Raw genomic sequence first — 15053 nt, forward strand, 5'->3', positions numbered from 1 at the left:
GTCATGCAGGTGACGTAAAAAAATTATGTCTGGTACAGACTCTATGAGGTAAAATTTGAATAATTTTTTTTAAGTGAATTTATTTAAAAATTGCAGCAGTTGTGTTACAGTGTGCGGTGCGAATACAATTGGAACAATATGTTTTATAAATAATTAACTGAGTTCAAAATGTTCATTTGGGTTAACACTCAATGATTTCAAAATAACTTGCGGCTGTAGAGAAGAACCATTCGCCCAGAAAAAAAAGACTGTCCTCGGCAACGATCTCAGTGACCTTTTTTTCCTTCCAAATTTTTTCAGCATTTGAAACTGTTGGTAGAATCCATAATACTTATGCAAGAGTATTTCAATTCCAAAAATAAATAAACTCCAGAGTAAAGTCATACTCATTAAAATAAAATAGAATATCCAATTTTCCAAATCGATCTGGTCATAGCGTTTATTTTCTTCAATTTTGTTTTTCCTTTTGAATTTTTTCGATCCATCATTTATCCATTTATCTTCAAAATAGTTCAATAAACCCATTTCCCTAGGCTTCAAACCTGCTTTATCCAATTTAGCTTTTAAAGCCCAATGCTTTCTTGTCCAAAAAACAAAATATTTTTTAAATACTGCCTCTTTCGAAACATGTAAATTCTTTGATTTCAAAGCATATTTTATTTGTTTACTTGTAAAGAAGATGCACGCTGTAGTTGAATTTTTTTGTGCTAGAAGTGAACAGTTTCTTGCATAAGACTGATCCGAAGGGCATAAATATTTTTGATCTTCATTAGTAACCCACAATTTTTCATTAACAACATCATTGTGTAATTTTCTATCGTAATAAACATGGTACTTATTATTGTATAAATCAGCTAACGTTTCCATGTTGCGAGGCGAAGTAGGATTCGATAATATTGCGAATATATGTCCTTGAACTTCGGGCATTACTAGGAATATGAATAAGAAACCAACAAAGTAAATAATCCTCATCGATAACTGGTCCAAAGGCGTCATAATCCCCATGCCCGCGGACAATCTCACCACATCCAAAATAGCTCCACTTATATTAAATCTGTTATTAATTACTATTACCAATATTATTAATACCAATACAACAACTGTAAGTGCAAGTAACTGAAGATTGAAAGTTAGTTCACTCATTGCTGTTAAATAATTTGTCTTTTTAGTTAGTATGGAATATTTAGCTTCGCTGTATCTTGTTATGATATCTGTATACTTATAATTAACATCTGCTAACTGAAGTAAATTGTTATAAACATCATACTTGTTATTAGCTAATTCCGTGATGTAACCTTTTTTAATTGATTCTTTTAGATTACTCGTCGTAATAAAATCTATTGTCAGTGTAGCATTAATATACGCAGACGAAGTATACAAATTGATATATTTACTTTTCATTGACTTCTCGAGGTATAATTTTTCCTTCTGTTTCATTATCTTTTCGTTAGTATTATGGGGCCAACTAGGAAAGGTTGAGGATTTTATTTTATGACCATCCAGGTATTTTGCCTTGTCAAAGGTTATATTTTCACATACCTCTGCATCTGTAAGTTAATAGATATATGTTGTGAATAAATTTTATATACGTGGAACTGAATAGTGGAGGATTATTACGAAAAAAAGAATATATTTTTAGCGAGCAGTCTGCCTATTAGTTGCCTCAGAGTTCTTGGTCTGTTCGTAACTCGAAACGTTTAACTCTCGAACAACTTATTTCGAGAAATCGACTATTTCCTTTCCCGATAGATTTAAATATTATTCACCCTAGCAGATTCAAAATAGATCAATCACGACGGCAAATTTGCCACAACTTACAGTAATTTTCGGAATTTTACGAGGAACTACGGTAAAATGTGACAATTCAGCGTAATTTGCGGCATTTATACCATTACCCCACTAGAAATTTTGGTGAGGCTTGCCAAAAAAATCAGTTTGGCCCGAACTAGGCTTGCCTAACTAAGGCAAGCCTGATTCGTATCTTATTAGATTTTCATGAGGCAAAATGAACATTGGCATGCCGGAAAAATTCCAGATTCGATTGCGATCACGAAACCCTGTGGCATTGCCGAAGTACGGCATACTATTGGAATTCCTGACTGGTAGGCAGCAATGGTAACCTAAGGTTTGCCGAAGTTTGGTATACCAAAGTCAGACGAAACTAGGAAAGTCTGTGGCAAGGCCGTACTCAGGCCTAATGTTGAAATTCCTGACTGGTAGGTAGCAATGGTAACTACACTATATATATATATATACCCGACTGGAATTCCAGTGCGGCATGCCAAAACACCGATTTGGGACGAATGAGGTTTTCGAAAATGTCAAAAAAAATCGAAGAAAAAAAAAAAATTGAAACTTGTTTTTTGTGTTCTAAATTTTTTTTTTGTCATTTTCTTGCATTTGCTGAGTTACCAACGCAAAAATTTGAGAAAAGTCGAAAAAAAAAAATTTTTTCATTTTGATTATGATTACACAATTAAAGGAACAAAACTTGCTCCTTTAATTGTTTAGCTAAACTTTGATCGATGATTCCCAGAAAACGGTTCGATAGATCAATTTAAAAATTTACAGGGGTCTTGGAGGTACATTAAGCTAAAAAAGTCCCTGGCAACATTATTTTTTTTATCGATATTTGCAGAGTAGCGGTTGATTTACTAAAAAACCAAAAAAAGTCATTTTTTTGTACTTTCTTTTAATGGATGTTAAAAATAAAAAAATTTTTTTTTTCAAAAAATGATGACAGGGTCTTGTAGGGAATTTATTCAAGTTTTCAACGCCGCCCTTTAACTTTCTGTGCGATCATTGGTACCTGAAATATCGAAGATCAAAGCCAAAAGGATCATTTTTTGTTTGAAGGCTGATATCTCTGCGACAAATCGTCCTACGAGGTTAAAAAAAAAACCAAATTGAAGCTGAATAAATTTGCTAAACGATGTATGCATTTGTTTAGTTGAAAGAATTTTTCCGCGGTCCGTGGGCTCTTCGGAAAAAAAAAAAAAATTTAGAAATTTTTTGGCTCGCGGTATTTCTCATGTTTGCGCAATAATCGGAGCTTTTAAAAAATTTTGAAAAAAATACACCTAAACTAGAGATTTCAAGCTATAAAATGCTTTTTTTAATTTTTCGATCCGATTTTTTTTCACCAAGTTACAGCCTTCCAAAAATCACTAAAAAATTTATAAAATTTTTTTGCTCCTTTAATTTTTTGCATTAGTGTATATAATTATATATAAGACCTTATATATAATTAGATCTAAAAATTGGCCAGGTCTAATTATATATAATTATATATAGGTTATATATGATTATATACAATACGTTATATATAATTAGATCTGAAAATTGGCCAGGTCTAATTATATATAATCATATATAAGTTATATATACTCATATATAATTAGATATGATTATGTATAATACATATATATCATATCGCATCAAAACCAAATCTATTATTGAGCATGTAATTCCTATAAAAGAAAGTGATAGGAGAATGCTGATTAATTATTCCAATGTTAAAATATTAACACAACTCATAAGAGTTGAAAATTATGTATGCAAAAAACCAAACACTTTAAAAACTGTTTGGTAACTGGGTATTATTAACTATACATAAGTTTATTACTTTTTTAACAGACTGAAAAATATAATGTAACGCTTCGTAAATATTTTAAAATTATAATTTATAGTAAAATTGTAATCATTATTTCTGTAAATATAAACCTAAAACTATAATGCATTTAACGAGTATTGATTATTAAATATCAATAAAGACCATAGAGCATCTAATATATTAAATAAGGAAAACTAAATATTAAATATATTCTATAAATAAAATATTAACTTATATATATTGAGACAATGTGAATTGTCATATTCGTCCTCAGCCTTGCGGTTCCCAATTTTCCCCGTCTCGTTGCCGTCTGAAACTACACAAGTCAAAGTGACATGGTCACATGACTGATTGTCACGTCGACGCATGTCCGTAAGGGTGAAGTGGGGACGGTCCCGAGGCTAGCCCTACGCCCAAAATTATCAGTCAATGACTTCGATCCTGGATCAATTAGCGTTCAGACGTCTGTATTATTTAGTATCGATTATTAATCAGGCAATTATACTTGCAATATTCACGTACTTTATATTCTGTAAACCCTATATTTCTTTCTGGCAATTAACTTGCAAAGTAATATTTTTATTGTTTATTAGTTAGTAATTATAATTAAATTTAAGTATATTGAAAACATTATACGTTACCGGCGACACATTCGCGGTAATAATATTAGAATTAAGTAATAAAATCAGTGTACAACAAGGCGTCACTCCACGTGGTTACGGATTGCGTATCCGGCGTTCCAACCAGGACTGCGTTATTGTACCTTGCGGAAATTAATGTAAGTAAATGAATCTCTGTTACGATTGGCAATAAACTTGCATAATTCTATAATATCAACCCTTGACATTATACATTGCCTTCTAATATATCCTTATCCTAAAATACTGGTAAGACTACCGAATAGTTTGATTTAATAATTATAAATTGAGTTACAAATAGTAATTTCACCATCATTATAAGAATATCCTATAATTTTATAAGCCGTGAGGTAAGTTGATAAGTTTTAACCTGCGTTGCCGAGTTTGAATAACTGCGGGTCTTTGCTTTGAAAGAACCCCAGCCCACTGCTCTGTCCAAGTAAAATAAAATTTGTTAGAGGCCAGCCTAAGCCAGGGTTCAACCCGCGAATTCTGGTGGCTGCTGGTAAAAATCGCGAAGACGAAAAGCGATTTGTCTCAATATATATATAAATAATTAATTTATATTTGATTATATATAGATCTAAAGATCTAAAATATAATCAAAATTACTATATATGGGTCTATATAGGTCAGGTCTAATCAGATATAATCATATAGACCCATGTATAACTATATATGGGTATATACTATTATATATATTCCATATACAATCATATATAATTAGGCAAAATCATTTTGTCCCGGGATATAATTAGATCTAATTATATATAAGGCTATATATACTTATATATAGGTCTATATCTAACCATATATATTCTATATATAATCATATGTAATTAGGCAAAATCATTTTTTTCCCGGTATAATTAGGTCTAATTATATATAAGGCTATATATACTTATATATAGGTCTATATATAACCATATATAATTATATATAGGTCTATATATAACCATATATAATTATATATAATACCATATATAATTATATATATTCCATATATAAACATATATAATTATATATAATTAGGCAAAATCATTTTTTCCCGGGCATATCTTTGGAATTCCTGGCTGGTACCGAATAATATTTAAATAGCATAAATAAACTTAGGAGCCACAATCGGTAGTGTAGCGTAGTAGTTAAAGCCTCGGTCTTTCGTACGTAGGGTCCCAGGTTCGAATCCCACGATAGCGGTCCCTGATAAGTTTCGCGTTTTTCCTTGTATTAAAAATTTCTAATTTGATTGGACATTAAAATTCCATTAAATAAGCACATCTGATGATAACTGCTCTGCAAAAATAATTTTAAACGATGAAAAAAAAAAAAAAAAAAAATTTAATTTAGTTAAGCAGTTTATATGATCATTACAGTTATACATGACCATACACTGCCAATTTCTATGTATAAGCATATGGCTTGTATACGATGCGAGCCTTATGCGGTTGCCTGATTTGGCGCAAGTCTAGAATTTAGCATGCCTTATTCGGGCCTAATCACTGCCGAACTAACATTTCTAGTCGGGAAGCACCATAAGCCTATCTACTTTCACGTTTTAACGGTGCAACACAGAGAAGAAGAGTGTCGTCCTCATAAAAAAAGACGAGATAACGAACAATTTCTTTATATAGACAGAAACAATAGGCCTACGGTAACAAATATAATTGTTATAATGACAAACAAAATTGTGTCGCAGTTGAGAAGTCGATTGGTTACGGAAACACATGATATTTATTATAACAATACCATCATACTTCAAAGCAAGCAACTCATTCTGGCGATTTAGTCGTAAGAAAAAAATCTTGAAAACGAAGTTATAGAGCGACAACTACTCAGGTGCGTCGAGAGCGACCCCCTGCACTATAAAAATGACAATAGCAATTAAGGGAAGCCATGGAGTCTTAGCAGGAGAACTATTGGCCTCGAAAATAGGCGAAAATGGGCCAAAATCCAGATTCTAGCCACATAATCAGAGAAAAAAATATCAAAAAATGAATTTATAGGGGGACAACTGCTCAATATAAAAAATAATTAAATGTAGTACCTTCAGAATATTGTAGACTGTATAGTGTTAATTTTTTATTTTCCTCATCGCGAAATTCGTCAGTTGCTTCTACTTGGACCCACGGTGGTGGCGCGTACTTCGTGAATGGGTTTAGAGTATAAATGAATGTCGAATCTTCATCAGTATCATAGCACATGTAATACGAAAATAATAAATCTATTTTCCACAAGAATCCTAGTATTTTTCCAGCATTTGCACAACGTGGCTCTTTTGTCGTATCGAGGATTAAAAATTTCGATGTTACACTCCAGATTGTCGATGATCTGAACTTCTCAATGAGTGTTTCCAGGTTTTCAATTGATTCGAATGGTAAGACATACGTTGGGTAAGAACGTATTAACCCTGTGATCTTACTCGGCTCGAAATCGCTGGTAATTATAATCACTGACGAAATTTTATCATTTTCGTCAGACGGATACTCATCTTTATAGCCGTTACGATACAAATCATCAGTTATAATCACAGAATTCGAATTATTTGTAAAACACATGTCAACTAGTTCTCTCTGTTGGTAATAAAAGTAAATTATTCAATAGTTCATTAAAAATTTTATATTATCAAATAAGGAAATTAAATAAGTATTCAAAGTTACCGCATGATTAGTAAGACGTGTTGATGGGTTTGTTGGTGATGAATCGTAAATTTTAAAATTACTGCACGCAACATTAACCGTGAACAAATAATAATAACATACAATGAGTCCTTTAAACCACATAATTACGCTTCAAAATCTAATTGCTGACCAATAGTTATTACTACTTAGCAAACAGTATTTACTAACCAGAACTATATTGAATTTGTCTAGTTATTCGGTATACAATGTCATATGTGATAGGGATAAATTATTCAATATGAGTTGTATGTCAGCTCTCTATGAAGTATCTATTACGACTGACCTACCGAGTATCCTTCAGCTAATCATATTAAGCGAGAGTATTCCTTTTCTATTGATTGGCAGGTAGAAATTTTTTTTTTTTTTTTTTTTTTAATACTCACTATAATTTCATATTATGAAAGTAAGTTCCCGGGCGTGTAAAAATTTCAAAAGTTTTATGTATTTCAGCTTGAAAATATAAGAGGACACTGAGCAAAACGAGGCAATATGAAATCCATAATCATACAGGGAAAAAACTGAAACCAATCACTTCTTTTTTTTTATTTAAATTTTAAATTTTCATGGCGGGAAGTTTAAAAAATAATTGTGTTGGTAGATTAGGAGTACCATTTTAAAATGAGTAGCTCAATTTCTATTATCGTAACATATTTGTATTTTTGGTATAGCAATCGATTTTAAACCAACTGCAACTTTCAATGTTATGCATGTTTCGCTATTGCTGTTTATTATTTTTATTCTCCTCACACGCATCATATCCACTCAATAGCACTCAACTAGTATTAATATTATTGATTGATAAAGAAGAAAATAATTTTCACCTCAGTTTAGTAAAATAATACTTTTTTTTAATAATAAAAAGTTTGTTATTTTATTTTACAGTGCGCTTCAAGGGTACAAGAATTGATTTCGTGGGATCTAAATTAAGTCTATATCATAGATTTTTATGAGAAATCTACTTAAGAAAAAAATTTATAAATTGATTGAAATAAGGAATATACATTTCTATTGTGGGTATGGTCGAATGGCACTTTTTTGAGATTGAAACTTAGTTTTAATCACAAAATTACTTGCGGCTGTTGAGAAGAACTATTCGTCCAGGAAAAAAAAACAATCCTTGGCAGCGATCTCAGCGACTTTTTTTTTTTTTTCAAAATTTCTCCGCATTTGAAACTGTCAGTGGAATTCATAATACTTATGAAAGAGTCTTTCAATCCCAAAAATTAATAAACTCCAGAGTAAAGTCAAACCCATTAAAACATAAAGAAATATCAAATTTTCTAAATCAACTTGATTGTAACGTTTACTTTCTTCAATTTTATTTTTCCTTTTTAATTTTTTCGATTCATCATTTATCCATTTATCTTCAAAATAGTTCAATAAACCCATTTCCCTAGGCTTTAAACCTGCTTTATCCAATTTAGCTTATAAAGCCCAATGCTCTCTTGTCCAAAAAACAAAATATTTTTTAAATACTGCCTCTTTCGAAACATGTAAATTCTTTGATTTCAAAGCATATTTTATTTGTTTACTTGTAAAGAAGATGCACGCTGTAGTTGAATTTTTTTGAGCTACAAGTGAACAGTTTCTTGCATAAGACTGATCCGAAGGGTATAAATATTTTTGATCTTCATTAGTAACCCACAATTTTTCATTAACAACATCATTGTGTAATTTTCTATCGTAATAAACATGGTAACTATTATTGTATAAATCTGCTAACGTTTCCATGTTGCGAGGCGAAGTAGGATTCGATAATATTGCGAATATATGTCCTTGAACCTCGGGCATCACTAGGAATATGAATAAGAAACCAACAAAGTAAATAATCCTCATCGATAACTGGTCCAAAGGCGTCATAATCCCCATGCTCGCGGACAGTCTCACCACGTCCAAAATAGCTCCACTTATATTAAATCTGTTATTAATTACTATTACCAATATTATGAATACCAATACAACTACTGTACGTGCAAGTAACTGAAGATTGAAAGTTAGTTCACTCATTGCTGTTAAATAATTTGTTTTTTTAGTTAGTATAGATGATATGTCATCCCGTTTTTCGTTATGATAACGAAACACTTTTTTTCAGTGTAGTATTCATAATTCGAAATTCAACTCTTTTTGCACTAATCAATTTATTATAAAAAATAATTACATTGAATACCAGTAGAATATTGTAGACTGTATAGTATTAATTTTTTATTTTTCTTATTGCTAAATTCGTCAGTTGTTTCTACTTGGACCCACGGTGGTGGCGCGTATTTCGTGAATGGATTTAGAGTATAAAAGAATGTCGAATCTTTATCATTATCATAACACATGTAATACGAAAACAATAAATCTATTTTCCACAAGAATTTTAATATTTTTTCAGCATTCGCACAACGTGGCTCTTTTGTCGTATCGAGGATTAAAAATTTCGATGTTACACTCCAGATTGTCGATGATTTGAACTTCTCAATGAGTGTTTTCAGTTTTTTAATTGATTCGAATGGTAAGACATACGTTGGGTAAGAACGTATTAACCCTGTGATCTTACTCGGCTCGAAATTGCTGGTAATTATAATCACTGACGAAATTTTATCATTTTCGTCAGACAGATTTTCATCTCTATAGCCGTTACGATACAAATCATCAGTTATAATCACAGAATTCGAATTATTTGTAAAACACATGTCAACTAGTTCTCTCTGTTGGTAATAAAAGTAAATTATTCAATAGTTCATTAAAAATTTTATATTATTAAATAAGGATATTAAATAAGTATTCAAAGTTACCGCATGATTAGTAAGACGTGTTGATGTGTTTGTTGGTGATGAATCGTAAATTTTAAAACTACTGCACGCAACATTAACCGTGAACAAACAATAATAACATACAATAATTTTTTTGAGCCACATCATCACAGTCCTGTGTCGCGACATTCAATAATTATCAGAGAATTTGTAAAATACGTCTATGCGCTACAGTAGAATACTTTTTAGTACAAGCGATCTTACAATGCTCATAAAAATATGAAAACAAAGTATCCATGGCAACTATTGATGTTAGCAAAAAAATATATTTTCCATAAAAATTAATTATTACGTATTAGTTGCTGTTATCTCAACGCATCATAGTGCATACCCGTGTAACATCTATCTAATTGACGCGCTATTTGTCATGCAAAGTCCATTTTACCACGCGCTAGAGGATGCGGCGCTAATAATTTTTTAAATTCGGTCGCACTTTCATAATCAATGCCTGCATGAAAAAAATTTATATCCTAAAATTATACTGAATAATATACCACAGTTTATATTACAATATAATTATTGGTTTTTCTTGAAACAACGAATTTTCTGGACAATTTTTAATTAAATCAAGAAGCTCAGGATCATCATTTGTAAGTTGTAGGACTAAATCTTCTTTTGATTTAGTGAACGCTTGATAGTTTTCTAATTTTTTAGTCGTGTCCCAGACTGGGACTCCCAGTTTTTTACATTATTAGCCGATATCCATTCGTGAAGTTCAGACTTTATAACTTCGATGTTATTTGTTAAGGTCTTTTTAATGAGGTTAAAGTACTTTTGTTTGATTGGCTGGTTACTTTGTAGAATTGTTCGACAGAAAGCGAGCCACATATTTTTAGTCACACTATTTTTGTTGGATGATTCTACCAAATTTGTAATGTATCCTTCAAGAGTTGTTAAATCTTGGCAATTTATAATTATTGAAGTACAAAAGTCTTTAATTTCAAAATTTTGTTCACTACTTTTCGCCATTCTAATTACTTATTTTTTAAAAAAAATTTAATTAATTATTAAATCGTATAAAATTTAATTTAAAATATAATTAGAAAACTTATAAACGCAAATTAAATGCAATGGTTCACTTCGACTGATCGTGATGAACTACTTTGATCTATAAGATAGGTCTTTTATATTTAGATATGTATTTTAACTACCCTGTGGAAAAGCTCTTATAAATTCTGATAAGATATTGAATATTTTTTATGAGAATCTATGAGCTTCGAAAATATCTATGAGATTTAAAAAAATTCTCATATGAATTTTAATGAGAATCTATGAGTCAAAGCTTTTGATGTTTTCCTATCATGATTTCCGTACTAGATTTTTAAAAGAATGAGTAAGATTTTTCAATTTATGAGATTTTGTGACTCGAATTCCGCCAACAATTATGAGATTGAACAAGTACTTTCACTTCTATAAGATTCTTACAATTTATTCTAATCTATTTTCAATAAGAATTGATCAGGCGAATTCCGATGTTATAATACTTACAAAATCTCAATAACATTATTTTTTTATACGAAATTTCCAGAATTTATAAGTTTTAGTAAGAGTTATCCTAGGAGATAATATCTTATTGAATATCATAAAATATTTGTCATATTTTATGAGAAAATATTTAACATGTATTTCTTCGAAATTTTATGAGACTGAATCAGGAATCACATGGACAAATGCAGACCTTTTTCTCATAAAAATTTTATGAGAATTAGTAAGAAAATCTATAATCGAATTAACTTGTAAAAACTTAAAAGATTTAATTTTAATTTAAAAGCTATGTGATTTATGAGTTTTTGTAAGTTTTAGTTAGAAGGCTATTACTTATAAAATATTATGGAGTACTTATGAGATTTTATAAATAATTTCCATTCACATAAAATATTAATTTTATCAGATTCATTCAAAAATAATTGCTCAACTTCATTTTTTTTTTATAAGAATTTACACCAAAAATACTAATATTATCTCTATTTCTTGTACTTTAAATATTTTAACTGTTCGGAGATGAGTGAAAATATAAGTTTTTATGTGATTTTTTACAAACCCAGTAATGTATCTTGCCCCATTTTTTTAACTTCCCGCTAAGAAAATTGTAAATTTTCAAAAATTCGGGAAGTTATTGGTTTCGGTCCGATTTACGAAAATCGAATTTCCATCAGATGTCGACGTTTCGAGGTCCTAGGAAGCTATCCTGACTAATTTCACGATGATGTCCGAGTGTATGTATGTGTGTACGTACGTACGTACGTACGTACGTACGTACGTACGTACGTATGTATGTATGTAAATATTCATAACTCTTGAACGGATGAACCGATTTTGATCGTTGAGCTGTCATTCAACGCGGCTTGTTAATGTCTTGAGGCCGTAGAACTTTGAACTTAATCGGTAGAGTGCGTTCAGAGATATTTCAAAAATAAAATTTTTTCAAAAAAGTTTTATTTGGATAACTTCCAATTTGCTCGATGGATTGATTCCAAAATCTAATCAGCTCTAAAACTCTATAAGCCGCGTCGAATGCCACCTCAACCATCAAAATCGGTTCATTCGTTCAAGAGAAACCGTTGACGAAAGAATTCAAAAAAAATTTTTTCCTTGGTTTTTTTGAAATTTCTCAAAAACGGCTGAATAAATCAATTTCAAAATTCGACCAGCTTTAGAACTTGATAAAACGCGTCGATTGCCACCTCAACCATCAAAATCGGTTAATTCGTTCGCGAGATATCGTGGAAGAAAGAAATGCTAAAAAATGGTTTTTTACAAAACAATGGCATACAAAAGTATTTGCGAGCTCGAAGAGCTCGAAAATATATTCACAATAATGTTTTCGAGCTCAGCGAGCTCGAAAACAGCGGGAAGTTTTGGGGCTGGCCCGCAGGGTCAACTGACAGACCGATTTTTTTTTTTTTTGGTGCAAGATACATTATTTTTTTGTAGCGATATTGCATTTTTTTGGTTAAACAGAATTAAATTTCTCGGAACAAGTACTATTCTTTTCACGCAAGTTTTTTTGTATTTTCCGACCAAAATAACAAAAGTTGCTTAAGCCAAGAGAAAAAATTTCTCGGGAGAAAAGATCGATATGGAGAAGGGGAAAGTCACCGGTGCTAGGCAGCAGCAGCGGGAGTAGTTCGGTGCTCGCCACGAGATCGCGCCTACGATTTGTAGTGTCCCTGGTAAGACATTTATTTCAGAAGTGTTATATTCCAAATTTCAATACAATTTTTCTCGAGTACTCTTCTGTCATTTGACAGACCAACAAGTACCTGTTTGGGTTGTACTATGGTATATCCCATAATACATCATGACTTTAATATTAAATATTAATGTTTACTTGAGTAATTTTTGATGAATAAATAAACGGACTCAATTACATAGATTTTTCGTGAATAGATTGCTAAGGATTTTCCGCGTAAATACTCATACAAATATTCTTGAGTATACATAATAAAAACTTTTTGAATTCATGCTAAAAAATTCAATAATTTAGCATATAAACCTTAATCAATACTACAGAAACTATAACTTAATCAATCTCATAAATTTTTTCGTGTCTATATGGAAAATGACTGTACTCACATTGATTAATAAGTATCAAATCTTGTATGATTACTTCAGAAATCGTCCCATACAATGTTATTCATTTCCAAAATCTACTCAATTGTAAATTTTACATTTTTCGAAAACTTATAAATACTTATAATCACAATATCACAGCTTCTGTTTCTTATAGATTCTGATAATTTATATGAGAATTTTAAGAAAAAAATTTTTTGGATGCACCATCTATGAGAAAATAATTGTATCAGAATTTTTGAGATTTTTCGTGGACAAATACTGATCGTTTTCTCATAGCTAATTCTTTTTATGAGATTTTATAAGACCTTTTCCACAAGGTACGGAATAATTACGAGCTCCCTTTCTTACGAGTTCCATTTTATATAGTGGAAACCTAAACATGCAAACCTCTCAATAAGACAATTTATAGATAAATTGAGAAAAATATAGATAGCCCGAACTGGGAATCGAACCCAGACCAATTCGGTATCGCGCCGAGTGCTCTACCAGTTGAGCTATCCGGCCCTATACTATATTCCGTCCAATTTGATCTATAACTTATTGAGCCACACCGTCCTTCGTACGGTAATACACCATTTTATATAGTGGAAACCTAAACATGCAAACCTCTCAATAAGACAATTTATAGATAAATTGAGAAAAATATATTCATAAGAAATAATCGTTTAAAATTATAATCTGTTAATAATGACAAATTTAGTTCGTATGAAGTTGAAGAAATACATACAGAGCTCGAAAATATTAGTGTGAATATATTTTCGAGCTCGAAAATCTTGTCGCATGCAATTGTTTTTTATGAGCTTTTCAAGTTCTAACAAGTTACGTTTTATTCTAAAGTTTGAAAATTTAAGAATCGAAAATCATTAATAAAGAATGGTTTTTGAATTTTAATTCCCGATTATGTTCAATAAAATAGATGTATTGAGGCAGAGATCACTGTCAGTGATCAAAATCAAGATTTAAATAAGTTTTAACTCATTTCAGAGCAATAATATATAAAATATCCGAGAAAAACATTAATAAATGTGTTTTTTCAATTTTTTAGTTGATAATATGATTTAAACTAAAGAACAAGATAGATGACATTATATGATGATCAAAAGAGCATAATGAGAAGAATACGATTTATGGTCTCTCATATTTTCGAGTCTACTTAGTTAAAAAATATGATCAATGGTTTATCGTAACTGAACATGCTTTATAATTAATGGGAAAATTTTGTAAAACATTTTTGTGTTAAAAAAATTAATTTGATAATTGAAATTAATTCAAGCTGTTACTTGCAATATGCTTATTATTATAAATATTATAAATCTAACATTCATTATTATAGTTATATGTATCTTAATGCTGTTTACTTTCTATAGTTTGCAGATTTGAACAATTATTTTACATGAATACCTAATTTTTCTTGTTAAAACTTAAATTTTTAGAATATTTTTTGATGTATTGTTTACATTTTACGAAATGTAAAATTTTTACTCATAATAACAATTTCAATTATTTTTCTAATATAAATTTCATATTTTTTTTTTTAAGTGAATTTTGTATTTTTTTAATGTCATTATTACATCGAAAAACTGTAAAATTGACAGTTTCAGATTGACAGTTTCCACAATGTGAAATAGTATATTACATTACAAGGGCAGAGAGTTGGAGATTCCTGCACTGCCCTTGTGGAAAAATTTCTCTGTAAAAACTGAAAATAATTATTTATAAGTCTGAATAACAGTTCTTAGATTTTTACTTT

General features: G+C 30.4%; 2 protein-coding genes across 2 annotated transcripts; both read right to left on the minus strand.

The window, feature by feature from the left end:
- Positions 1-96: 96 nt before the first annotated feature.
- Positions 97-7189, minus strand: LOC130676550 (uncharacterized). The gene is made up of 3 exons (XM_057482870.1): positions 6909-7189; positions 6296-6821; positions 97-1547 (listed from the first exon to the last, which is right to left on the minus strand). Exons 1-3 carry the CDS (start codon positions 7029-7031, stop codon positions 154-156), a joined length of 2043 nt encoding a protein of 680 aa, XP_057338853.1. The 5' UTR covers positions 7032-7189; the 3' UTR covers positions 97-153.
- A 576-nt stretch (positions 7190-7765) lies between these two features.
- On the minus strand, positions 7766-9840 carry LOC130676558 (uncharacterized). The gene is made up of 2 exons (XM_057482881.1): positions 9710-9840; positions 7766-9622 (listed from the first exon to the last, which is right to left on the minus strand). Exons 1-2 carry the CDS (start codon positions 9833-9835, stop codon positions 9071-9073), a joined length of 678 nt encoding a protein of 225 aa, XP_057338864.1. The 5' UTR covers positions 9836-9840; the 3' UTR covers positions 7766-9070.
- Between the last annotated feature and the right edge of the window lie 5213 nt (positions 9841-15053).

This window comes from Microplitis mediator, chromosome 10, assembly GCF_029852145.1.
Source record: "Microplitis mediator isolate UGA2020A chromosome 10, iyMicMedi2.1, whole genome shotgun sequence".
NCBI classification, from domain to species: domain Eukaryota; kingdom Metazoa; phylum Arthropoda; class Insecta; order Hymenoptera; family Braconidae; genus Microplitis; species Microplitis mediator.